Source organism: Rattus norvegicus, chromosome 3, assembly GCF_021556685.1.
Source record: "Rattus norvegicus strain SHRSP/BbbUtx chromosome 3, alternate assembly SHRSP_T2T, whole genome shotgun sequence".
NCBI classification, from domain to species: domain Eukaryota; kingdom Metazoa; phylum Chordata; class Mammalia; order Rodentia; family Muridae; genus Rattus; species Rattus norvegicus.
In genome coordinates, this window is record NC_141536.1 from 75,986,340 (window position 1) to 76,014,065 (window position 27,726).

The 27,726-nt window shown below is 40.3% G+C and overlaps 1 protein-coding gene across 1 annotated transcript in view; it reads left to right on the forward strand.

Annotated features, from left to right (window-relative positions):
- Positions 1-129: 129 nt before the first annotated feature.
- Positions 130-27,726, forward strand: part of Nup160 (nucleoporin 160) — a 59,558-nt gene continuing 31,961 nt past the window's right edge. The window contains 18 exon segments of the mRNA NM_001446918.1: positions 130-251; positions 512-623; positions 5,394-5,604; positions 6,452-6,674; positions 8,030-8,108; positions 9,508-9,622; positions 10,470-10,628; positions 13,723-13,800; positions 14,261-14,358; positions 16,002-16,086; positions 18,012-18,080; positions 20,862-20,945; positions 21,152-21,322; positions 21,890-21,989; positions 22,249-22,414; positions 22,965-23,092; positions 23,619-23,779; positions 26,798-26,931. Of these exon segments, the coding sequence (NP_001433847.1) occupies positions 152-251; positions 512-623; positions 5,394-5,604; positions 6,452-6,674; positions 8,030-8,108; positions 9,508-9,622; positions 10,470-10,628; positions 13,723-13,800; positions 14,261-14,358; positions 16,002-16,086; positions 18,012-18,080; positions 20,862-20,945; positions 21,152-21,322; positions 21,890-21,989; positions 22,249-22,414; positions 22,965-23,092; positions 23,619-23,779; positions 26,798-26,931 (2,273 nt within the window). The 5' untranslated portion in view covers positions 130-151.

Genomic DNA, 27,726 nt, shown 5'->3' on the forward strand with positions numbered 1-27,726 from the left:
CCTCTCTCTCGCGGTGAAAAGCCACAACCGATCCTCAGACCCACGGTCCTCGGCCAGCGAAAGTCTCACAGGCCCGCCCTGCGCCACACCCCCGGAAGTGACGTCGACGTGACCCGCCCTTGTCCCGTCGGGCCTCGCGACGCGCGGGAAGATGGCGGCGGCGGGATCCCTGGAACGGAGCTTCGTGGAGCTGAGCGGAGCTGAACGCGAAAGGCCCAGGCACTTTCGGGAATTCACAGTGTGCGACCTTGGTACGGAAAGGGCTTGGGAGAATGGGAGCCACCGCTTTCCCTCGGGCTCCCCAAGTAGGCCTTTGGTCTCCCCTGGTTTATCCAAGTCCACATGCCTAAAGCCTGTGCATCATAGCTTGTCTTGTGCCTGACTTCTTTCTCCCTTTTCCACCTATTATTGTATGCACTGTCAGTCCCTTGCACTCTGCTTCCTCAGCACTCTTCAGTGCCTGTCATCCCCAGAGAACCACGTGTGCAAGCCGACTACATTCATTTTGTAGGGACTGCAAATGCTGCGTTTGGAGCAGTGAAATACAGTGAGAGCGCAGGAGGCTTCTATTATGTGGAAAGTGGCAAGTTATTCTCCATCACCAGAAACAGGTTCATTCATTGGTAAGTGCTACGTTCCCTCTTCTCCTACAGATGTGTAAGGTTGTCTGATGTATCAGTATTTGAGCCTGTTCCAAATTTTTGCGTCTAGCAGTAATCCACACATAGGAAAAGAGAACCAGTGTCTCCTTGTTTGCGTCAGAATCAGTTCTAGAAGTATTCTTGTAGCTGGATAAAAAACTAAAGGAATGTAGTCAAGATAAAACACTGAAAATCCATTTTAGCCATGAATTCAAAATATCATAGTCTTTGAAGCTTCATTCTGTTGATGAGATTAAGTCGTACATGGTGCTGAGTACTAGGAAATGGTACAAGATGTTGTAGCTATATAATAGTAGACATATAGTGGATGCCACTTTTGTTGTCCCAGTTTCACACACAAAGAAGACATTAAAGATATAACGTAGATATATAAATACAGACTTTAATGCCTCAGAGAAAAGTCTATGGAGACTATAAGAAGCAAATGGGACAATCATATGTGATTGGCAGGGGAGGGGAGGGGAGGGTCACAGTTTAACAGATCCAAAGGATCAAAAAAGTTAGCTAAGCATGGGCAAAGATGGATCAAGTAGATACCATGGAAGGGAATGGACAGAACTTGAGAGCTGGGTTAGAGGGGAGTCGGGAGTCCAGGTTACCGAGAATGTGAATATCGAAGAAAGACTGAAAGGAGGAGGATGGATGCAGAAAGAATCCCACTCTAAGAAAGCCAGGATCAGTGTTCTAACTGAAAGAGACCTGGTTTGGGGGACAAGGATGCAGATGGCGGTTGTAAGGTGATGGGAAGGGACTCCTGCACCTTGGAGATATCTTCTCGAATCTGTCAAAGGTCTGGCCTTGTTTAAGCATAGTATGTTATGTGTCTTTGGGTTTCTATTGCTGTGAAGAAACACCATGACCACAGCACCTCTTATAAAGAAAAGCATTTAATCAAGGTTTGCTTACTGGTTCAGATGGTTAGTTCATTGTCATCTTGGTGGAAAGCATGGTGACACACAGACGTTCGTAGTGCTAGAGAGGTAGCTGAGAATTCTACCTATGGATCAGCAGACAGCAGAGTAAAGGAGTGAGCTACTGGGTCTGGTTCAAGCTTCTGAAACCTTAAAGGCCAGTCCCGTGACATTTCTTCCAACAAGTCCACCCCTTCTGACCCCACTCTCTAAGCTTTCAAATATATGAGTCTGTGGGTACCATTCTTTTTTTTTTCTTTTTCTTTTTTTCGGAGCTGGGGACCGAACCCAGGGCCTTGCGATTGCTAGGCAAGTGCTCTACCACTGAGCTAAATCCCCAACCCCTGTGGGTACCATTCTTAATCAAACTACCATGGTATGAATTATCATTTAAGTTATATGACCTGCCATGAGTAATTTTTGTCCATTTTTTTTTTAAAGAATAGCAACACAAAAAGCTCTTGGTGCTTTTGTTTGTTTGTTTTAATATGCATATGAAATATTCATTCTCTTCAGACACACCAGAAGAGGACATCAGATCCCATTACAGATGGTTGTGAGCCACCATATGGTTGCTGGGAATTGAACTCAGGACCTCTGGAAGAACAGTCAGTGCTTTTAACCACTGAACTCTCTCCAGCCCTGGTGTTTTATGCTGCTTTAAACTATTTCCTGCTAGGTTATCTATCCCATAGTAAGAATCAATAAATTTTTAGAACTTTTACTCTTATGAATAGAAAAACCTAGATTCATTCAAAACTTTTTTTCTTTCCTCTGCTGTGAGTAAAGTCAGTCACCTGAGTCAAAAATAGCACCACCATTTACATTAACCAGAGATACCAGGGCTGAATTTCAGTAAAATGAGTCAAGATGAGAAACTTTTAGATGGGACATCTCCTGTCATTCTCAAGGGAACAGTTGATTAATGACACTTGACACATACTTAAAAGAAGCCAAATAAATTGGACAAGAAAAATGAAAAGAATTTGAAATGATAAAGTTCCAAGAAAGTTCAAGTGCATGAGTGTTTTAACTGCATGAGTTTGCGTGCACCACATGCGTGCAGGCCTGGTACTGCTGAAGACCAGAGAGGTTGCCTGGGTCCCCGGAACTGGAGTTATGGGTGGTCGTGAGCTGCCATGTTGGTGCTTGGATTCAAACGTGAATCTTTTGAAGGAACAACTGGTGCTCTTAATCATTTAAACAAGTTTCTAGCCCCCAAATTGTTAACTTTTTGTTTGTGTTGGGGTCAGGGAGAGAGAGAATGTCTCACTATGTATTTCTGACTGGTGTGGAACTCGCGGTGTAGCCAAACTGGCTTACTCACAAAGACCTGTCTGCCTTTGCCTCCAGATTGCTAGTATTAAAGATATGGGCTGTCATATGCAGCTGACTAAATAGTATTAATAAGAAGATATATTTCTTCAAAATGAGCAGAGAGATAAAACTAAAGGCTAAAAGTTAAGGAGAATAAGTTGGTTGGCTTTTTTATTTAAATTTTAGTCTTGATTGTTGATTCAAGAAAAAGTTCATTTTATCATTCTGAAGTCAGTGTGATCATACTTTTAAAATGTTCTTCATGCTTTTAAAAAGCATAGTATTTGCATATAATCTGCATGTCCAACATTAGTTCATTTCTAGCCCACTTTTTTTGTTTTGTTTTCTTTTTTCTTGGATTTTTTTTATTTACATTTCAAATGTTATTCCCTGTCCCAATTTCCTGTCTATAAGTTCTATCCCCTCCCCCTCCCCATCTATAAGGGTGTTTCCCTCCCCATCCACTCCCATACACACATCCCCCTATACTGGGAGGTCCAGCCTTGGCAGGACCAAGGGCTTCTTCTTCCATTGGTGCCCAACAAGGCCATCCTCTGCTACATATGCAGCTAGAGTCATGGGTCAGTCCATGTATAGTCTTTGGGTAGTGGTTTAGACCCTGGGAGCTCTGGTTGGTTAGCATTGTTGTTCTTATGGGGTCTCAACTGCTTTAACTCCTTCAATCCTTTCTCTAATTCCTTCAATGGGGGGGGGCAGTTCTCAGTTCAGTGATCTGCTGCTAGCATTCACCTCTGTATTTGACATGCTCTGCTAACCCACTTTTGATGCTGTATATGATGTTAATATTGTGTAAATAATTGTGATTTGATGCTTTATATGATGTTAATACTGTGTATCGGAGGATGGTGAGAAGAAAAAAGAATGGAGGTACAAGCAAGTTGTATGTTTGTTTTCTTGGGTGTTTTTAGTTTGTGGCTAGTTGAGTTTGCAGGTGTAGAGCCTGTGGGTTTATAGGGGCAGCTGGGGTCTGAGGAGAAAGGATCATTTTGGTTCAGGTCCTGGTCCAGAATTGATCTATTCTTCCTTTGGTCCTGTGACCTCACCTCTTAAAGGTCCTACTACATCCCAGTACTGCTCTGAGGACTAAACCTTTAACACATAAGACTTTGGAAGACATTCAAGATCCAAACTAGCATCATACATGTTGACATAGACCAGTTAGTAGATACTAAAAAGATGTTTAAAAATGACAAGTTCTGGGGTTGGGGATTTAGCTCAGTGGTAGAGCACTTGCCTAGCAAGCACAAGGCCCTGGGTTTGGTCCCCAGCTCCGAAAAAAAGAAAAAGGAAATGACAAGTCCTGGGTTGAAGAGATGGCTCAGTGGTTAAGAATACTGACTATTCTTCCAGAAGTCCTGAGTTCAATTCCCAGCAACCACAAGGTAACTTACAACCATCTATTGGGATCTGATGCTCTCTTCTGGTGTGCTTGAAAACAGCTACAGTATATTCATATAAATAAAATAAATAAACCTTTAAAAAAAGAAAAACAAAAAAAAGACAAGTTCTTAGAAGGCAAAAGTGAATACACAGAATAAGAGAAAGTGGCAGCATCTGTGATGGACACAAAGGACAGCACAGGCAGCAGAGGGTAATTAGAATTATATGAATTTAAATTCAGACAGAGGACTCTCAGCGAAATAGTTTGGTTCCTGTGTTGCAACTTGGATTTGAACAAAGCCCCCACCTTGCTCTATCTCCCTGCTGCCAGTTGTATTTGTATCTCATCAGACAGCATTTATTGAATGTCAGCTCTGATTCAGACACTTTGCTGGATTTGCAGATATCTAAGTATACGTGGCACTTCCTCTGCACTCAAATTGCTTACTGCCATTTATTCAGAAGCTGTCTTTGAAAAGGACTAGGAAGGAAGTTGGACTGGTTTTATGTAGTGAAGAGACTAACCTTGATATGCTCAACATGCAGTTATTTTTATATTTTTTAAAAATATTAAGAAATACTGACCCTTACACAAAGTTGCTGCTTTTCAAAAATTTGTTAAAAACATAATAGAAAAGGGAAATGTGCTTATTACTTTAGAAACAATTTTTGTTTGGTGGTAAATGTACATGAATACCTCATTCCTCTACAAATGATGTGTGGTTTCATTTTTATATAGTAGGATTAAGGATTAAGGAAATGGGAAGTATATTTACTATTACCATAGTGAGAGTTAGATTTTTGTTGTACTGTGTTTTATAAATCTATATAATAGATTCTTATGGAAAGGTGGTCCAAGCCAGACATGGTGGTGCATTCCTTTAATCCCAGCACTCAGGAGGCAGAGGCAAGCGAATCTTGTTGAGTTTGATGTAGTGACAGGCAGGGATATGTAGAGAGACTCTGAAAAGGGTGTAGGTTCAAGCTGAATTGTCTAATCTTTTCAAATTGGGAGAGTTCATTTATATACTTTTATACATTTTATTGCAGCGGTCATTGAGGGGAAAAAAGACTTTAAACAAATCTGTCTTTGTTCTAACAGGAAGACTTCCGGGGATACATTGGAGCTGGTGGAGGAATCACTGGACTTAAATTTGTTGAATAATGCTGTTCGCCTAAAATTCCAAAATTACAGCCTCTTACCCGGTGGGGTTCATGTCTCTGAGACCCAGAATCATGTGATAATCTTGATATTAACCAATCATACAGTACACAGATTAATTTTACCACACCCATCCCGTATGTACAGAAGCGTAAGTTGATTGTTGTGTGCATTAACTTGTTTCCCATATTATGATATCACAGATTGAAGACTAGAATGATTTCTTTGAAATGGAAAAAATAGATTTGTTAGACCTTACAAAGCATATAGTAACTGTTTGAAATAATTAGGTTGGGGTGTTATTTAGTCAGAGAGCACTTGCTAGTGTAAACAAAGCCCTGGGTTCCAGCCTCATAAATAGAGCTTGTGCCTGTAATCCCACTGTTTAGGAGATAGGTATAGAAAGATTGGAAGTTTAAGATCATCCTGAAGTTCACAGCCAGCTTGGGCTATATGAGACCCTGTCTCAATAATAAAAGAGCAGACATTTTAAGTTGATAAAATAGTTTTCATTAGGTACTACAGTACACATCTATAATCCTAGTAAGAGGGTCTGACACAGGAGAATTTCTGATCTCAGAGCAGTCTCAGCTGTACAGAGGAAGTTCATGGCCAGCCGGGGCTATGTAATGACAACCTGACTGGCAAGGAAGAGAGGAAGCTTTTGTCTTGTCCTCAACAATTTTTTTAAGATTTATTTTATGTGTATAACTGTTTTGTCTGCATGTATGTAAGTGCACCACATGCATGCAGTGCCTGCAGGAGCAAGAGGGTATCAGATACCCTAGAACTGGAGTCAGAGGCAATTGCGGGCCACTATGTAGTCGCAGGGAACAAAGCCCAGGTCCTCTTCAAGAGCCACAGGTGCTTATAACCACTGGGCTGTCCTCTCAACCCCTCGACATTTTTTTCAATAAACATTTTTTAAAAGAAATAAACATAATTGAAAGGAACTAAAAACAATTCAGGTACTTTCAAAATATTCTTTCTCATTACAGGAGCTGGTAACTGAAAGTCAGATGCAATCAATATTTACTGACATTGGAAAAGTTGATTTCAAAGATCCTTGCAACTATCAGTTAATTCCAACAGTGCCTGGACTGTCCCCGAGTTCCACCACTTCTGCAGCCTGGCTTAGCAGTGATGGGGAGGCTCTGTTTGCTCTACCGTCTGCTTCTGGTGGCATCTTTGTTCTTAAGCTGCCTCCTTATGACATACCTGGTGAGTATGGGAACTGAGTCTGAGTCAGTCATCAATGCTGACACTGAAGCATTGTCAGTGTAGGGTTAAGTCTGTACTGTGTCTACCTTCATTATTGCTTGCTCGGTCCCTGCTGCTTTACCTTTCTTTATTCAGTGGATGAGGAACCAGGATGGATGCTGGGTGTGGGAAAACAGAAATATATAAAGTAACTATTCTGAGTCTAACAGAGACGGATTACTAGTTTCCCACCCTCATATTGAAGTAGTGTATTTAAAACAAATGAGTTTTGGGACCAAATTTGACAACTGATCCCTGTTCTAAGTCACCATTAGACCATTGTATCTTGCCTGCATTATAATGTCCTAAATGTCTTCAGATCTGCCCTCCCATTTCAGGAACTTCTTGGGCAGATTGATATATTAATCATTAGTAATCAGACAGTAGTAGTGCATGCCTTTAATCCTAGCACTTGGAAGGCATAGGCAGGTGGATCTCTGAGTTTACAGAGTGAGTTCTAGGACACCTAGCACTATACAGAGAAACCCTGTCTCCAAAAACAAAACAAACAAAAATTGGTTGGGGGACTAGCAAGATGGCTCAGCAGTTAAAAAGCACTGGCCACTTTTCCATTTCTAAGGCATTCACATACCAGCTCATAGCTATAACTCCATTTCCACAGGATCTGGTGTCCTCCTCTGGACTTGAGGGGCATCAGGCATGCAGGTGGTGTGCATATACATGTACAGGCAAAGCACCCATATATGTAAATACATTTTAAAAAACAAACTCATTTCCTCACTTGCCCTCTACCAACTACATGCCCTTTTGTAGTTTTTTAAAGGCATGAGACATATTCCGATATTTTAATTCCTCCTCAATGTTTTTAGTTCTTGATTGTATCTCCATATTGAGGTCTTCTTTGACCATCCTTTTGGAAATTCAGCCTTCATCCAGACATGCCAGCAATACTCATTTAAGGCTCATGAGGGCAGTTGTTCATTGACCAGTGAATCTCCAGCACCTAGATCATCTACCACAGTACCCAGTGAGTGAGAAAATATGAGATGACTGGGCAGTGGTGGCGCACACCTTTAATCCCAGCGCTCAAGAGGCAGAGGTAGGTATCTTTCTGAGTTTGAGGACAGCCAGGGCTACACACAGACCCTGTCTCAAAACCCCCTCCCCCAAAAACAAGAAGAAAAAAAAATATGAAACCATTCTATTGAGTGGAAGAATATGCTGCTGTCTGCAAATGGCAAGCCGTTTCTCCTAAGAATATAAAAAAATGTCGTTTTATTTATTCTTATTTACAGCATTTGTAGCATTGAGTTTCCCTAGGTTAAAACCAGGAGGTTTCTTGGGTATCGTTGCAGGGATAGCATCAGTTGTGGAACTGAAACAGAGTTCAGTGATGCAGCGGTTACTCACAGGCTGGATGCCCACAGCTATAAGGTAAGTTGCTGCTATAAATATTTTTTGGGAGATGTGATACCCCCTTTTGCAGCTTAATATCTATTGGGAGTTTCTACCCCATTTCTGCCTGTTTTGCTCCCAAGAAAATGACAAAGAAACACTAATTTATTAATAAGCTGTCGGTTCTATGCTGGGCAGGTTCTTCTTCCACACTGTTAAAACCCACATGAATGCTCTGTAACTGGCCAAATTAATGTCTCCTGGGTAGCCCTGCTATAGTCATCTGTCCTCAGAGTGAACTTCTGTGCTCCTTGTCCATCCTAAGTAATGGCAGCCACCACTTCCTCCTCTTCCTCTTCCTCTTCCTCTTCCTCCTCCTCCTCGTGGTCCCTAGAAGAGACCCCTCTACTCAATTTCAAGTCCTGCCTTCCTCTCTCCCCTGCCCAGCCACAAACTCTAGCCTTTTGTTAACAAATCAGAGGTTATTGTGGAACATTCTTCATAGCACATTGGTCAGTACAATGCCCATGTCCAGTCTGCAATCTGATCTTGGGACACAGAACTCAACATCTCAATATAAAATGCATAAGACTAACCCCAACAGTAAGTTGTGTCCTGCAAGAAATCAAAGGGCTCAAGTTGTACTCCTGTGTTACTGCCTCCAGCTGTATTTCATGGCATATTCTGCACTGAGCACAAGAGTGCATAGCCTGATGTCTTGCCTAAGGAAAGCCACACTCCAGAATCTGCCTTATTTGCAGATTGTCCTACACTTTGACACCATTGCTGTGTCCTGACTTAACCAAATTCAGGTTTCTGTAAGGTGGCTAGAGTAGAGAATACAAGATGGCCCAGAGGGTTAAGGCGCTGGCCTGGAGAGCCTGACATCCAATGATCTATTGCATGTCCACGTGCTGGAGGGAAGAAAACCAGCTACTGTGTTGTCCTCAGACCTTCATACATGACCCCCGTGTGCTCTCTTTCTTTTGTGTTCTCGTTCTCTTTCTCTCTCTCTCTGACATACATAAACAATTAAGAGGTGTTATTTTTATAAAGATCTAATAAGCCTAGTGTGGTTACACACACCTTAAATCCTAGCATTTAGGAGGCAGGTGGATGTCTGTGAGTTTAAGCTAGCCAAAGCTACAAAATATCTCCAAACCAAACAAACAAACAAAAAGGTAAGATAGCTTAATGTAGGACGTTTCTCAACCAATAGGAAAGGAATCACTTTTGTGATATAGTCCATATTCTATTTTATGGTAATGATGAGCATAAACTACGTAGAAATGTATTTGTCTTATATCAACATATTAAGTTCATGTTCTTTCTGCTAAGAATATCCATTTACAATTTTATTTTGCCTATTAAATCACAAATTCTAATGATCCACTTATTTGCACTAGTGAAAAGTCTAAAGTCTGTCCTTTGTTTTTAGGGGTGACCATGGGCCTTCAGATCGTGCCCTGAGTCTTGCCGTTCATTGTGTTGAACATGATGCCTTTATTTTTGCCCTATGTCAGGATCATAAACTACGGATGTGGTCTTATAAGGTAAGTACTACATTTATGATTGGTGTAAGTTAAAATGTGTGTGTGAAGTGTGGAAGGATTGAAATCAGTCCTCATTTAGAGATGATTAGATCGTTTGGGTTGAAAATTACAATATACTTTCAGATCTTGAATTAACATTTTCCTATTTTTTATTTTGGGCCTTATATGAGTTAAAAGGGTAATATAAGACACAGTCTTCACTTAATGGCAACAACTGTTTGAATTTTTTTCTTAAGTTTATTTTATGTGTATGACTGTTTTGCCTACATGCAAATACGTAATTCATGTATCCTTGGTGTCTGTGGATGTCAGATCCTCTGAAATTGGAGTTAACAGATGGTTGTAATCCGCACAACTGTTATTAAAATGTATGTTGGGGCTGAAGAGATGGCCCTGGCTAACAGTACTTATCAGCACTGGCTCCTCTTCCCGAGGGTTGAAGTTCAATTCCCAGAATCCATATGGTGGCTCATAACTGCCTGTTACTTCATTTCCAAGCAATCCACCACCTTCTTTGGTTTCCAAAGGCACTAGGCACATAGGTATACACTAATACATGGAGGCAAAACATCTACACACATAAAATTAAGAAAAAAATTAATGCATGTTGATGATTTTCAAGATCCGGGGGATTGAGGGGGAGCTGGTACTGTTTTTTTGTTTTGAGACAAGGTCTTGCAGGGTAGCTCTGGCTCACCTGGAACTCACAAAGATCCAGCTGCCTCTACCTCCCAAATTCTAGGACTGAATGTATGTGCCTCTGCCAAACTTTTTTTTGAAAAGTTAAGGATGTATTTCTAGCTGTAGTATTCTTAGGACATCACTTATCAACTCTTCTCTTGGGCAGGACCAAATGTGCCTGATGGTGGCTGATATGCTGGAATATGTCCCTGTAAACAAAGACCTTCGGCTCACTGCAGGAACAGGACATAAGTTACGGCTTGCATATTCCCCTTCCATGGGGCTCTACCTAGGAATATACATGCATGCTCCAAAACGAGGACAGGTATGAAATTGTGTGTGTGTGTGTGTGTGTGTGTGTGTGTGTGTGTGTGCGCGTGCGTGCCTGCCTGCCTGCCTGTCTGTCTGTCTGTCTGTCTGTGAGTCTGTGTGTGTGTGTGTGTGTGTGTGTGTCTGTGTATTGATTTGGGGAAATATCAGGCTCATTGAGTCGACTTAAACTTTGTTTAAAATATTAAGTTGTTGGAAGGGAGATTGGGTTTTGTGGGGATACATGAATTAGAACATTGGTAAGGGGTGGTAAGGATTAAAGGGAAGTTTAAAGGGAAGTTAGATTTGAAAATCTAGGTGAAGAAGATAAAACTGCTAAAAAGGAATGCAGGTGTTAGTGTGTTAGGAAGTAGTTTTGGTGAAATTAATGTTTAGAAATAATTGTTCACCACCCAGATCCTGATGGTGTTTATAGGTAAGGCATACAGAGTGTATACAATAGTGTAATCAAATAATAAAGAGCTGTTTGTTGTGTGTTTGGCATGGTAGTATGCATTCTACATAGCAGCACTTGAACAGGCTTACTGTAATCCTATCAGACAGAGGATGTGTCTCCCTTACTTACTGGAGCTCTGATGCCCCATGCTAGGTTTTTGTCCTGCTTAGAAGTCTGGTTGGGCTCTGCTGTCCTTTCCCTGTTTGAGCCCTGAGACGCTACCCCCATTCTCCACTGTGAATGTTCTCATAACAGGGCTTAGTGGGTAAAGGTACTGTGCCTTCAAGCCTGACAACCTGAATTAGACCTCCAGGATGTAACAGTAGAAGAGAACCTCCTTAAAATCTTCTCTGTGTGACATGCACATGTTACAACACACATGAATGCTAAGAAAATAAGAGATTAAATTAATAAAATTAAATAAGCCTGGGGTTGTGATAAATATTTAATCCCAGCATTCAGAAGACTGGGACAAGAGGATTATCATGGTTTTAAGGACACACTAAGGGACATCATAAAACTGTCCAGAAGAAAAAAATGGAGTAAACTCATTTTTTGTTACAAGTCATTTGAGAAACTCATGCACTCAACTGGAATTTTCTGGATTTTGTTGTTTGTTTGGGCTATATTCTACAATGCATATTTTACTTGAGTATGCACTTTTCTAATGGTAGACATATAACAGGAATTTTTTTAATAAAACATTTATTTTTACTATAACATACCACAATGAATAGGTGAGTTCTAATTCTTTAGCGAGTTATTGTGGTTTTAAATTCTATTGTGGTTTTTGTTCTTTTTTGAGACAGACTCTGTGTAGTATCACTGGCTGAACTGGAACTCAGAGATCCACCTGCTAAGTGCTGGGATTAAAGGTGTGCAACACTTTTTATTTTTGGTCTTCATACATGCTACATATTCACACTGTCATTGAACTATACCTTCATCCCCTACATAGATCGTTTTATTTTTTAAGATTTACTTTTGTGTGTACATATGTGTTTGTGTGAGTATACACATATATGTGTAAAAGTGCCGTGGAGTCTAGAAGGTGTCGGGTCCCTTGGAGCTGGAATTATGTGTTAATGAGATGTCTGGTGCGAGTGATGGGGCCCAGTCTCCTTAAGTCTTCTTACCTGCCAGGCTATCTCCAGCTCCCCACACATTTCATACACTTCTTTTTCTCAGAAGACGATTCAGTGTTTATTTTTTTTTCCCTTAAAGCTTGCTTGTGACGCTGGGACTATAGCTTAGCAGTAAAACTACCTACAATGAGTAAAGTCCTAGGTTCTAATCCCCACTAGTGGGGAAACAAAACAAAATTTATAATTTTCTCCTTCTAAAAAGAACATTTTTTTAAAGCCAGGCATGGCAGCACATGCTTTTCATCCCAGCACTTATAAGGCAAGGATGGGCAAATCTGAGTTTGAGGCTAGCCTGGCCTACATAGTTCCAGAGCTATATCAAAAGATCTTGTCTCAAAAAGCTTTTTTTAAAAAAAGTGGTTATAGGAGAGTGGTAACCAGACAGCTAAATGAGTACCAGTGTTTGCAGCCATGCCTGACAACCTGGGTTTGGTTTCCAGAACCTATACAATAGAGACAACCAATTCCTGCAGGTTGTCCTCCACACACACTTGAATCCTCATATATACACACATACACTAAATGTATGTAAAAAAAAAAAAAATAGGGTTGGGGATTTAGCTCAGTGGTAGAGCACTTGCCTAGCAAGCGCAAGGCCCTGGGTTCGGTCCTCAGCTCCGAGAAAAAAAAAGAACAAGAAAAAAAAGAAGATGAGGAGGCATGTCAGGTCCCCCTTTTTAAAAAAAAAGTTAACTTACTGTGAGTAGTTGCCTACCTGTGATAGAAGGCATGAAGCATTACATTGTCAGTGCACAGTGAATTTTCTTTAGTAAAAATTGTCAAAAATACTATTTATAAGTATCTTATGCCTTAATTTGTTTCTTTTTTTGTCTTTTCCTCCAGTGTAAGGGATTGAACCCAAGGCCTTACACATTTAAGGCAATGATTCTACACTGAACTAAACCTAGCCTTCAACTGCCATTTAAGAAAAACACTTTTATATGTTTATATATAATTTATACATAGTATTTGTTTTGTATATTGTGTATTTTAAATTTGTGTGTGTGCACACGCTTATGTGCACTACATACATGCAGGAACCTATGGATACTAAAAGAGGGCATTAGATCGTTGGAACTGGAGTAGTAGGAAGTGTGTGGGTGCCTGTGTATGTGCAGTGCACAATTGGGCACTCATAAACACTGAGGATCAAACAGGGTGCCATATCTTGGTTTCTAAAGTAGTAGTCATAGACTCAGAGTGGTTATTGCAAGGCAGTACGACTGGAGTGTGAGGGATTGACAGTATGAGAGGAGCTGTTTATTGGGAGTAAAGTTTCAGTTTTGCAAGATATAGAGTCCTGCATAGGAGTAGCACAGCATTGTCAATATATATAAACTGCATTCTTAAAAATGGTTAAGATAGTGACTTTGTTATATTTTAGTTAAGTCTGGTGGCACACACCTTTATTCCCAGCACTTGGAGACAGGGGAATTGTGACTTCTCTCCATAGAAGAGTAACATGTTGATTATATGAAGTGACGAACTTTTAACTTGTTTTTCAACAGTTCTGCATTTTCCAGTTGGTGAGCACCGAGAGCAGTCGCTATAGTTTAGATCACATTTCTTCACTGTTCACTTCTCAGGTAAGTTAAACCATCCTGTGCATTTCACACAGGCATAGGAAGGAAATGTTGGCTATAGCCTGGTGCTGTTGCTTGTTTTTGTAATCAAAGCTTTTTTTGAATCTGAGGCAGTCATTTAAACACAAGAGTTCCAAATCAACTCAACAACTTTCTGTATTGCCAAGTAGAATCTCACAGCAGTGAGACTGTCTCAAAATTCCTTAACCCCATTGTGTTACTGTAGACAGTTGAGAGCTCACCATATGGGTGCTGGGAATTGAGCCAAAGTGTTTTGGGAGAGCAGTCAGTGTTCTGAACCACTGAACCATCTTTCCAGTCCCTCTTCATGTATGGAAACAGTTTAAGTTGGGTTTTATCAAGTTCATGTGGCATGTTGTGCTTTTATGTGTTTTGTTCTTGTCAATACAAACTTAGTCTCTGCTCCCTTTTTTCCCCCTTACTTTTCCCCCTTTCTTCCTAGGAGACACTGGTCGATTTTGCCTTAACCTCAACGGATATCTGGGCTCTGTGGCATGATGCTGAGAACCAAACAATTGTGAAATATATCAACTTTGAACAGTATGGAATATAACCTTTGTCTTCCTGCTTTACCCCAGACAGAGCCATACTGAGATGAGACCTTTGCATATAGAGTCACATAGTTTAGTTCAAATGATTCTGATGTTTGTCTAGATTTTTCTGAAGTGCTACCTTTTGTGGTTGTTACCTTTTGATTTTAGAGCAAATATGCTTAGGATTGAGATAAGAAAAAATACCATTATTTCTTAGGAGAGGTACCCTAAAAACAGTAGCAGTAATTTGGAATCTCACTGCTAGTACACTAATGTCCTTATGCCCACAACTTAACAAAGACATTGAAATTCTTTTTTATTCTCAATTTCCTTAAGATTGGACATAGACTGAACTAGTATGGCACTTTGAAACTTTTTAAAACAGGAAACTTTTCTCCTCATGAGAAAATGTACTTCAGGGCTCAGAATATGGCCCAGTGCGTAGGGTGCCTTCCTTGCATTCAGATTCAGTTCCCAGCACCTCATACAAGCATGGATGCAATTCCAGAATGATGGAAGTAGAAAGCAGGAGGGTTAGGAATCTAAGGTCATCCTCAGCTACACAGTAAGTTCAGGGCTAGCCTGGAATATGTGTTACCTTGAAGGAGAGTGGGAAGGAGAGGACAAGTAAGAAGAGAAAATAAGCTGTAGAACAAAACTAGTGTTTTATGATATAAAGCTGTAATGCACAATTTAATGTCTTGATAGTCTCTACTGTTAGACATACTTTATCTAATGTACATTGGTTTACTTTTAAATTTTTTAGCTGTGGTCTCGGGCAAATGGCTCAGCAGTTAAGACTCAGACTGCTCTTCCAAAGGGTTGAAGTTGAGCCCCAGCACCCCTGTGGGTGCTTATGGATAACTGCCTGGGACTCCAGATCTGACTACAGATGGTCATGGTCCTCTTGCCTCCTGGGACACATATACTCACATGGAAATACACATACCATATACATAATTCAAAAATAGTGTTAAATTGTTTTATTGTTCAAGGATTTCTCTGAATATCCCTGGCTGGCCTCAAACTCCAAGATCCACCTGCCTCTGCCTCCCTAGTGCTGGTTAAAGGTGTGTGCCACAACACCGAGATTAATCTGGAAAAAAATAATATTTACAAATCTATTTATAAACAGATTTAAACATTTTTTTAATCAAATATATAACCACTGAAACACTCTTCATTGGCCTTTTGGCTAAGATCGAGTGTTGAAGCATCCTCCTTGTAAGATTCCTTTTGAGAAACTTTAGTAAAAGTGCTAGCTGTGGGAGCCTGACAACAATCTCCAGAATTCATGGTGAAAGGAGAGGACAGATGCACAAAATCTGTCCTCTTAGATCTCCATATATCTACTGTGGTACCTGGGTAACTGCTTTCACCACACAATAATAATGACAAAATAAGTAAATAATTTAAAACAAGATGGAGAAAGTTGAGAAAGACATTTGGCGTTGAGCCCTAGCCTCCACAAGACATGCCTGTCTTTGCACCTGCACACATACAGAGCTAGTAAGAACCGATAGTAAGGACAGCAAAACTTAGTAGTACAGTTAAGTAGTGATTGGTTGCAAGGGATTAACTGATAAGACTGATCCTACTCAGATAGTATGGGGCCATTTTTTGGTAAACTTTTGAACTTTTTTTCTATAGTAATGTTGCAGGTCAGTGGAATCCAGTTTTTATGCAGTCTCTACCAGAAGAAGAAATTGTCATCAGAGACGATCAAGACCCCAGAGTAAGTTCATTAACTGTTATGTTATTGTAAGAACCACTTGTATTAGTTTTTACCCTCAGGTAATTTGAACTGACTGAAACGAGAAGGCAAATACACTGGCTTTATGAGGCCGAGATGTTCAGCATCTGCTCTCAGAGGGCTGGCGTAGTGTTTTCAAGGCTTTATCTCTTTATTCTGTTTCCTTCCTTCCTGTTTTTGGTCTCAGTACCTCTTGCCCTGACAAAGCTACATTCTGTGTGTTTAGCTGTCCTGTGTCCTTGTGATGAATTAGCATGGCCTGGGTAATATGTTCGTTTCTAATGTGTTCACTGATGAGAATGGATGTTCTGGGCTAGTGTGACACATGTCAGGAGACAGCACTACAGTTAGTTCTCTCTTCACCATGCAGGTCCCAGTGGCGCTGTGGTCATCAGGCTTAGTGGCGAGGGCCTTTACAGTGTTAGCTGCTGAGCCATTTTCATGACTGAGAATTTTATTTTATGTACATGGCATTTTTTTTCCTTGCATGTATGTATGGGTACCCTGTGCTCACCTGATGCCCACAGAGTTCAAAATGGAGTGTTGGATTGTCGGGAACTAGAGTTGTAGATGGTGGTAAGCTGCCATATGTGGGCTAAGAACCAAAGCTGGTTCCTCTGTAAGAGCAACAAGTGCCCTTAACTACTCAGCCCCCAGCTCCCCAGCTCCCAAACCTTTCAGTTGACATAATAATTATATACATTTGTGAAATATAGCATGATAATGATTATGGAACCATCATTATAGTAATTAGTATTACCATCTGCTTAAACATTCTGTGGAGTTCAGATAAATTCTGAAGAATATAGCTTGATTGTAGAGAACTTGTGTATGTCAAACCTGGGTTCAATCCAAAGCACCTTATCAGGGGTTTACAAATCTGATAAAGGGTAGAGTAGTGGGCAAAGGTCTTTAATCCCAGTACTTGGGAGGCAGAGACAAGCAGAGTTCCAAGACAGCAAGAGCTATGCAGACAAATTCTATCTCAAAAACAAAACAAAACAAAACAAAACAACATTCTGGTAAAGGTAATGTGCAGTAAAGCATAATAGGCCAGTCTTCATGTTTTAAAAAATATCTCTAGGCTAAATGAAAAAAAAAGTTGCTAGTTGATGCCTTAGTGAGCTAAGCTGAAATGACGAGGGTTGTCACCCCTGGAACCCCCACTTTAAGTATCAGAAATTGAATGTTGCTCAAGAGACTTCCTTGGTAATGGTTACTCATTACTACAGTTAACAAAGACTAGCTTTTGGGTTTTGTTTAAAGCCAAAGTCACATCCTGATCATTAGTAGCCTTTATTCCATCGTACTCGTGTAATCACCCACCAAGAAGCTAAGTGGAAGAACCTCTGATGATGCTCACTCAGACTTGACGCTTAGAAGTAAATCTGGTTCGTGAGACTTGTTCAAAATAATGAGGCAGCATGGACTTTTCTATTCTAGTCTATACTCTATTAGTTTTCGCAGTTTATTTTGTTAGATTTGGATTACCTACTGTCAGTTTCTTTTATATGTGAGTCCTTGTGAAGATGGTTTTAAAATCAACTTGTTCTAACTTGTTACGCTCTTTTACCAATGCATAGTATCAGCAGGCTGGGTCCACCCTTTGCATTTAAGCTTGGCAGCTGACACCTTTGTTTTGCAGTGGGACCCAGTAGGGCTCTATAAGAATGGGTATCATTCAGGAGGGTGTAGAGCTTGACCCTGTTTGACAGCAATTGCAGTCTTCACTTACACTGTAAAGACATGTCTCTGCAGTGTAACTTGTTACTGCTCAAGTGTGGAAGGGCAGAGTGTGCAGTTCATGTAGTACAAATCCATGTGTTGGGGGTCACAGATTCTTTTGTATTTTTTACAATTTCATCTTTTTCAGAATCATAATAGCTTTTGTTTTAATTGTCTAATAGGAAATGTATTTGCGGAGCCTTTTTACACCAGGACAATTCATAAATGCAGCTTTATGTAAAGCTTTACAGGTAAGCAAGAAAATATCTAATGTTTACTTGAAATTCCTGATTTTATTGCTGTGTTGAAAATTATTCATTTACTTTTATTTATATATATGTGTGTGTATATATATTTGCTTGTAAGTACTATTGTAATTTGTTTTAACATTCTTTACACAAAATAAGAATCCTGGCTGAGCACTACCTAAAGACTATACATGGACTGACCCTGGACTCTGACCTCATAGGTAGCAATGAATATCCTAGTAAGAGCACCAGTGGAAGGGGAAGCCCTGGGTCCTGCTAAGACTGAACCCCCAGTGAACTAGACTATGGGGGGAGGGCGGCAATGGGGGGAGGGTGGGGAGGGGAACACCCATAAGGAAGGGGAGGGGGGAGGGGGATGTTTGCCCGGAAACCGGGAAAGGGAATAACACTCGAAATGTATATAAGAAATACTCAAGTTAATAAAAAAAAAATAGAATTTAAAAAAAAAAAAAAAAAAAGAATCCTGGCTGAGAAATAGGAGTAGGAAATGCTTTCCCAAATAATTAGGGGAGCATGCCACAGTCCAGATTGTGTGCCAACACTATTGTAAAAAGAAATTATTCTATACTGCATATAGTCTTTATACTTGAAAGAAACTTATAGGTTAGTTTTTAGATTAGTTATGATTGATTATATGTTGTTTATACCCTTTTGTTAGTACAGTGACAGTCCAAGTTCAGGGTTCAGAGTATAGGCAACTCAAAATATTTTAGCTTCAAGCTAAATACATGACTACAATCCCAAGATTCAGGAGGCTGAAGCAGAAGGATAATGAATCAGAGGCAGCTGTCTATATTGAATAGTGAAACTGTCTCAGAAAATATTTTGTTTTCACTCATGACTTAGACTTGTTTACTATTTTACAAAAATTGTTTTTTGTTATTTGTTTTGTTTTTGGGGTAGAACTTGAACTTTTGATCCTTTTGCCTCTACCTCCCTGTAGTTGGGATTAATTATGTACACAGCAGGTCCACTGCAAGATCCTTTCCAGTTCCTTAAATACAAGTTGCTATCTTCAGAAACACCTGAAGAGGGCATCAGATCTCATTATGAGTGGTTGTGAGCCATCATGTGGTTGCTGGGATTTGAACTTAGGACCTCTGAAAGAGCAGTCAGTGGTTTTTTTTTTGTTTGTTTGTTTGTTTTTGGTTCTTTTTTTTTTTTTTTTTTTTTTTTTTTTTTGGTTCTTTTTTTTCGGAGCTGGGGACCGAACCCAGGGCCTTGCGCTTCCTAGGTAAGCGCTCTACCACTGAGCTAAATCCCCAGCCCGCAGTCAGTGTTCTTAGCCACTGAGCCATCTCTCCAGCCCACAAATAGATTTCTTTCCCACTTTCTTCCCTTCCCCTTTCTTGCTATTGTGAATTTTTTGGGGTGTGTGTGTGTGTGTGTGTGTGTGTGTGTGTGTGTGTGTGTGTGTGTGTTTTGATTGCACGTGTATCTGTGTATCACATGCTTCCTATGTATGCATGAGGAAGTGGTGATCATCTATATGGGTACAGAAACTTGAACTACTAGTCCTTTGCAAGAAAAGCAAGTGCTTTTAACCACCAAATCAATTCTGCACAACACACCATAGGGGGGCGGGGTTCGTTGTGGTTGCCTTGTCTGTCCTAGAACTAACTCTTTAGTCCAGGCTGGCCTTGAACTCCAGAGATTCTTCTGCCTGGTGTTGTGTTTTAAAGACAATCTGACTATATAGCTTAGACTAGCTTCCTATTCCCCCTGTACACCAGGTTGGCCTTGACTTTGATCTTCCTGTCTTCATTTCTGAAGCACTAGAATTACCGGTGTGACAGTTTATAGGCCTTTGACTTTTCTTCAGGGTAGGTACATCTGTTTATCTGGTTACTGTGTGTTTTTTGTTTTCTCTCTGATAAAACTACATGATCACTTCAGAGTAAAGTGGTCTGTTTAGCTTCTCATCACCATTTTGTCCTTGTTCATAATTACTAGTTGGGTTGTTTTGTTTGTTTGGTTGGTTGGTTTTTATTTTTCGAGATAGGGCTTTTCTCTGTAGCCCTGACTATCATAAATCTTGCATCTTGCTCTGTAGACCAGGCTGGCCTCAAACTCAGATCCGCCTATCTCTGCCTCTTTAGTACTGGGATAAAAGTTGTACAGTAGCATTTTTTATTGTATCTACTATATAATTAGGATATAAAAACATTATTAATGCATTTATGAAATTACTGTTAGACTCTTTCCTTGGAGAGTGCCCACCATCATCCCTAGCTTTCTCTTATGTGTAGTCTTGTGCTTTGAGTCTTTGACCTCCCATAGACCCTTCTCTCCAAATGGGCAATAGTTATTTTCATTTTTTTTTAAAGATTTATTTATTCATTTATTATATATAAGTACACTGTAGCTGTCTTCAGATACACCAGAAGAGGGCATCGGATCTCTTTACAGATGGTTGTGAGCCACCATGTGGTTGCTGGGAATTGAACACAGGACCTCTGGAAGAGTAGTCGTGTGCTCTTAACCATTGAGCCATCTCTCCAGCCCCCGTTATTTTCATTTTAATTGATTTTTTAAAATGATCGTATGTACTTTATTATAATTCTTTTGGAAACAGATTTCTGGAAGTTACTCTGGTCTATACTTTGTTATTGCTGTTAGAAATCATCTGTGCAGTATTAGAGGAGATGCTCCTGGCATTTCTGAGGTTGCAGTGTGGTTGAATATTGCCTTAGGGACTTTTAGGCCAGACTTCCTTCAGTTTGAGTATTTTATAATATTGTGAAATTTTTCTTTTAATTTTAGATTTTCTGCCGGGGTACTGAGAGGAACTTGGATCTTTCATGGAGTGAACTAAAAAAGGAAATTACTTTAGCTGTTGAAAATGAGGTGAGGTGTTGGGTAAGAGCGGGAATGATGTTGTCTGTCTTGTTGAACTGTCAGATTTGATCATTTTTATCAAGTTAGTAGAAAGTATAAAAAGCCTTTTCATTAGGGAGTTTGAGAGATATTTACATATCCCATAGGATTTAATATATAAGAAATATTTTGTAGAGGAAAAATCCCAAAAGGTTTAACTTCTCTTTGTTTATCAGCTCCAAGGAAGTGTAACCGAGTATGAATTCTCCCAGGATGAATTTCGTACTTTACAACAGGAATTCTGGTGCAAGTTCTATGCCTGCTGTCTCCAGTATCAGGAAGCCCTCTCCCACCCTCTTGCTCTACATTTGAATCCTCTCACAAACATGGTGTGCCTTCTGAAGAAAGTAAGGGGGCTGGAGCATTCAGAGCTCCTCTGCAAAGTTCACTTAGTCTGTATTGATGCACTTTCAAGTCACAAAAATAACATGACAGCTCAGGCCTGTATAGCCTAACTTTTGAGAGACTACATGGGAATGCCAGTATGATTCCAGGTCAGCCTGGCCTATAGTAAGACTCTGCTTCAACAGACTAACAAAAACAATAATAATGATAACACAAGAATTTCTGTATCTCCTTCACCCATTCTCATTGGTTGTTAGCTTCGATTTTGGTGAGAGTGTTGGTTGGTAGCTGGATGGATTTCTCCTTCCCCTTCCCCCTCTTCCATTCCCCCCCCCACTCCCCTTCCCCCTCTTCCCCTTCCCCTTCCCATCCCTATCCCCTCCTCCTTTTTCTCCTCCTCCTCTTCCTTCACAGTAGCTCACACTATTGTTCTTCCTTTCTCCTCCTCTGCTATGTATACATATTACATATTGCACAGTTTGTTGTTATATGATACATTATGGATTATAAGTTACATGTTTTCTTTTTGAATTATTTAAAAGAAAATAACTGAAAGTTTGTACTTGCAGGGGTACCTGTCTTTCCTGGTCCCATCTTCCTTAGTAGATCATTTATATCTCCTGCCTGATGAGCACCTTCTGACAGAGGATGAGACGACCATATCGGATGGTAGTAATTTTTCTGTCTATAGTTGATCCCCTTCGTATATGAATCTTATGTTTTACAACTTAACATTTATCAGTACCACTGTGGTCTGTCCTGAGGAGTTTACCTCACTCTCTGAAGAATCTGGAGAGTCTTAATACCTATGCTATGGGAAAGGGATCCCTCCTATCTAATTATCCTATCTAATATCTGATGTCTCTTAATGCATTAATCAGTAGACCTTCACGGCTTCAGACGTCAATGTTAACACTCTCTCCCACAGATGCAGATGTGGCACGGGATGTCTTATGTCTTATCAAATGCCTCCGGATGATTGGGGAGTCAGTTACCATGGATATGGCAGTTTTGATGGAAACCAGTTGTTACAACTTGCAGTCTCCAGAGAAGGCTGCAGAACACATTTTGGAAGATTTGATCACTATTGATGTGTAAGGAGAATTTAGGGTAAAGTACATTTCCTAATGGAATTCAGCAATGTTGTTACCACAGATTTTTTAATATGTGGTCAAGTATATATAAAATCATGATTTAATGCTAAAGTAATTTTCTTTGATTCTAAATAGGTGTGTGTGTGTGTGTGTGTGTGTGTGTGTGTGTGTGTGTGTGTGTGTACGAACCTGGACCTTGGGCATTCTAGGCAAGCGTTCTCCTAAACTACATCTGCAGTCCCTGTTTCAGATGTTACAGGGGACTATAAATGCAAATGTTAACATATTCAGCTCTAAAAATAAATTCATAAAGTATTATACTTATAATCCCTTAATTGAGCTGTATTTCTTTTTAAAAAAAAAAAAGCAAACAAGTATTTTCCTTGCATTGATTTTCGTGGGTCATTCCTAAAAAGTTGAGGGGGATTTTATGTGGACTCTGAGTATCTTATGCCAGAGGGATTATCTCTACCACTGTACTGTGAGCAGCTCACATAGAGCCTGTCTTAAGTGTTGTCAGTAGTAACAGGAGTTTCTCATTGTCATGTAGAGAAAATGTGATGGAAGACATTTGTAGTAAACTGCAAGAGATCAGAAACCCCGTCCATGCCATTGGGCTTCTCATACGGGAAATGGATTATGAAACGGAAGTGGAGATGGAAAAGGGATTCGATCCAGGTAAACAACAAAACAACAGCGATGTGGGCTCAGATCAAGAGTCTGTTCTTCCAGAGGAACTGAGGCTACCTCCCAAAACCCACCTCAGGTGACTTACAACCAGCTCCAGAGGAATCTGACACCCATGGTCATGTGCACATACCCACATACAGATAGATACACTTATACGTAGTTAAAAATAACAAAGCCAGGCATGGGGGCACGCCTTTAATCCCAGCACTCAGGAGGCAGAGGCAGGCAGATCTCTGAGTTCCAGGCCAGCCAGGATTACACAGAAAAACCCTGTCTCAAAAAAATATTAAATGATGTATTTAGTTCCCTTTTCCTTTTAAAATTACATTTATTTATTTATGTACATGCATGCACACATATGCTATGGTGCATAGACAGATCAAAGGACAATGTGAAGGGGTCAGCTTTTCCCTACCACATGGGTCCCTGGGAATTAGTTTATCGGGGTTGGCAGCAGGTTCCTTTACCTGCCGAGCCATCTTGTCAGCCTTTAACTCCATTTTTCTTGTTACAGCTCAGCCTTTGAATGTTCGAATGAATCTTTCCCAGCTCTATGGTAGTAGCACAGCAGGATATATTGTGTGCAGAGGTGTGTATAAAATTGCCAGCACTCGCTTCCTGATCTGCCGAGACCTCTTGATCTTACAGCAGCTGTTGACAAGACTAGGAGATGCAGTAAGTACCTGACAGGCTGGAGACTTGCCTGGATTCGCTGCTTTCTCCCTGCGCTTAGCCTAAGCAAAACTCTGTGAGCACCAGCAGAGAGGAGTAGTAGCAGTTACTTTGTCATCCATGTGACAAGACCTCCAACAGAAGCAACTTACGGAAGAAGGCTTTGTCCTGATTTGCTGTTGGAGGTCTAGTCTGTTGTGACTTGAGGAGTGTAAGGTAATATTGCCTCCACAGTCAGGAAGCAGAGAAAACTGCTTGCCCTCAGCTCACAGTCTGTGTACAGCTGAGGCTTCAGAACAAAAAAACATTTCAAATGCTGATTGTAAACATGGGAAGTAGATAAAGAGAGGTGCATAGAAAGAAAGACACCCAGGTGTGGGTGTGGGCTTTTCTAAGAGAGGGCTGCTAGTTATTATTTCGTCCCCCTTATTGAGTGTTCAACGCCACCCACAGGATAGTCCCAGATACAGTCAAGGTGGACCATCCCTCTTCAGTTAAATCTTGTTTTTTTTTTTCTTTAGTTTAGCCTTATTATAAATCCAGAGGTGAATTTCCTGATGATTCTAAATCTCAAGTTGATAAGATTAATCATCATATAAATAGAAATAAACATAGAATGCACTTGGACTCTCTGTGAAGCAGATTACTGTTCTAACCTCTGCCTACTTAGTGTTGCAGAAATTTTGCAGGTCAGCTCCTACTACCACTGTAGATGCAATAACAACTTCAAGTGTAGAGGATAGGACTGCCGTGAACAGTTAGAGCCTGCAGAGTTTGTCGCTCTGAGCCTTTCTGCTCCTTTTTATGCCTCTTTTTCCATCTCTTCTTTCTCATACCACCAAACTCCGTTGCCGTCAGAATCCTGGTGGCATTACAGACCATGAATGTACTGTGTAAAAGATTACCTTTTTCCCCCACAATTGAATCTTTTTGTTCCTTGAACACTCCAGGGCTGAGGATCAAACCCAGGACCTCAGACCCATGTGTCTCTAAGTTGATAAATGCATTCAAATCTGATAAGGAAACAGTCAGACTAGACAAATTTATGTTAATGTATAAAGAGCTAAGACTTATAAGGCTCCTAGAGTGTTGTTTTTTTTTTTTTTTTTTTTTTTTTTTTTTTTTTTTTTTTTTGGTTCTTTTTTTCGGAGCTGGGGACCGAACCCAGGGCCTTGCGCTTCCTAGGTAAGCGCTCTACCACTGAGCTAAATCCCCAGCCCCTGATTTTTTTTAAATAATTTTTTTTTTTTTTTTTTGGTTCTTTTTTTCGGAGCTGGGGACCGAACCCAGGGCCTTGCGCTTCCTAGGTAAGCGCTCTACCACTGAGCTAAATCCCCAGCCCAAATAATTTTTTTAAGACTCATTTTTATTTCAGCTAGGTGGTGTTGGTGGCACACACCTTTAACACAGCACTGTAGAGGCAGAGGCAAGTGGATCTCTGTGAGTTTGAGGCCAGCATGGTCTATGTAGAGAGTTCTGTGACATCCAGAACTATATAGAAAGACCTTGCTTTGAGAAAACAAACAAAAAAATATATACTTTCACTTTTTCATATGCATGAGTATTTAGCCTGTATGTATATATGTGCACTGTGTGCATGCTTGGTGCCCTCAAAGGTCAAATAAAGGCATCACATTCCTTGAACTGGACTTCTGATTGGTCGTGAGCTAGGAACTGAACCTGGGTCCTTGGCGAGAGCAGTCAAGTGTTATTACCCTCTGAGTTTCTAGCCCCAGGAAGTTAATTTTGAAAGCCCTCCCCAAAAGAAATAGGAAACTATTTAAGAACCTCACTTAGATGAGCTCTCAATAAACTTTGTTGGTTTACTTATTAAACAGGACTTACTATTTAGACCAGGGTAGCAAACTACAGAAGTCATTCTGCCTCTATTGCGATTAGAGGCCTGTGCCACCATGCCCAGCTCCTTTGCCTGGTTTTCAGTAAACACAGAAGCAATAAATGTTAGTGTGGAACCTTTATGAAATGCACGTGAGCTACACAGCAGTCATCCGTAGTCACGCACAGTAACAACACAGTATGCATTTTGCCATGTACGCTTTTCTGTGAAAATAGCCTTCTTGTTTATAGAACTAGAATATCTTAGTATCTTAGTAGCTACCTAGTACAATTTTACTCAACTTACTCAACTATTCTTTTTTGCTATCTAGGATATTGTTGTTTTTGTTTTGTTTTGTTTTTCTTTTTGGTAAGTGTCAGGAGTTAAAATAGGGTTTCCTAGAGCCTCAAACTCGCTGTATAGCTGAGGCTGTTCTTTTTTTTTTTTTTTTTTTTTGGTTCTTTTTTTTCGGAGCTGGGGACCGAACCCAGGGCCTTGCGCTTCCTAGGCAAGCGCTCTACCACTGAGCTAAATCCCCAGCCCCGAGGCTGTTCTTTAACTCCTAATCTTCCTGTCCCCGTGTCCAAATACTAGGAAACTAGCCATTGACCACCAACACCCTACTACCAGGTCTTTAACATCTCTAGAGTGAGTTCTGAGAAGTAGAGTTGATAGTCAGGGGCCGTACACACTTTTAAGACTGGGCATCATTGACAAATTTGCGCCTGTTAGTCAGACCTGTCTTCACATAAACAGCAGACATAACAGAAGAGACTTAGATTTCTCTGTTCCTTTATTTCTTTTCACCATCAGCTTCCATGAGTCAGAAAAGTGTTTTGAGCCATGTGTGGTGGTACAAACCTTTAATCTCAGCACTCAGGAGGAGAGGCAGGTAGATCTCTGAGTTTAAAGCCACCTGATCTACATAGTGAGTTCTAGATAGCCAAGACTATGAAAAGAAGCCCTGTCTCAAAAAAACAGAAAAGAAACTTGGTTTGGTGGTGGTGGCTGTATTTGTTTGTTTTGACTGTTACTGTTCAGCAAATACTTCCTAGTTGCTACACAAAAATGTAGCATGTGTGTTGCCTTTACAATACTGTTTGCTTAACTGGATTGCTTTATTTGACCTCTCCTGAACCTCCAGAGCCACCATTCCTAACAGCTTACCGTTCTTGCTGTCATAGGTGATCTTAGGAGCTGGTCAGCTCTTTCAAGCTCAGCAAGACCTGCTGCATCGCACAGCTCCCCTGCTCTTGTCTTATTACCTCATTAAGTGGTCAAGTCAGTGCTTGGCAACCGATGTCCCAGTTGACACACTGTGAGTTTCATTATTATTTTTATTTCTTTTAAGTTATTTAAAATAGGTTGTTGGATTTGTTTTTACCTTTAAGAATCACAAAGGTTGAGACTGGAGAGATAATGCCCCGTTCTTGCCTCCACTGGCACTGCACAAATGTGGTGTACATGCATAATATACAGGCAAGACACCCTTACACAAAAAATAAAATTTAAAAGGAATTATATTTATTTTAAAAAAGAATTAGGGCTGGAGAAATAGCTCAGTGGTTAAGAGCACTGACTGCTCTTCCAGAGGTCCTGAGTTCAACTCCCAGCAACCACATGGTGGCTTACAACCATCTCTAATGAGATCTGCTGCCCTCTTCTGGAGTGTCTGAAGACAGAAACAGTGTACTCACATAAATTATTTCTAAAAAAAAAGAAAAAATGTGTAGGTCTTTCATTTTGTTTGTTTGTTTGTTTGTTTTTTCCGTAGCTGGGGACTGAACTCAGGGTCTTGCGCTTGCTAGGCAAGTGCTCTACCGCTGAGCTAAATCCCCAACCCCCTTTTATTTTTTTTTTTTTAACGATTAAAGTAATACTTTATTTTGTATAAACCATACACAAAATGGTTGTTAGAAGTAGACTGAACTTTATATGCAAAGAAGAAATAAAAGTCCTTTGACTGCAGTGTGTTCCTGTTTCTTTTCCTGTTGCTCTGATAAAATATGCTGAAAAAGACATCTCAAAAGAGAACAGGCTTGTCTTGGTCCACAGTTCAAGGATAAAGGCCCTTATGTCAGTAGGATCTTGAAGCAGCTGGTCACATCTACAC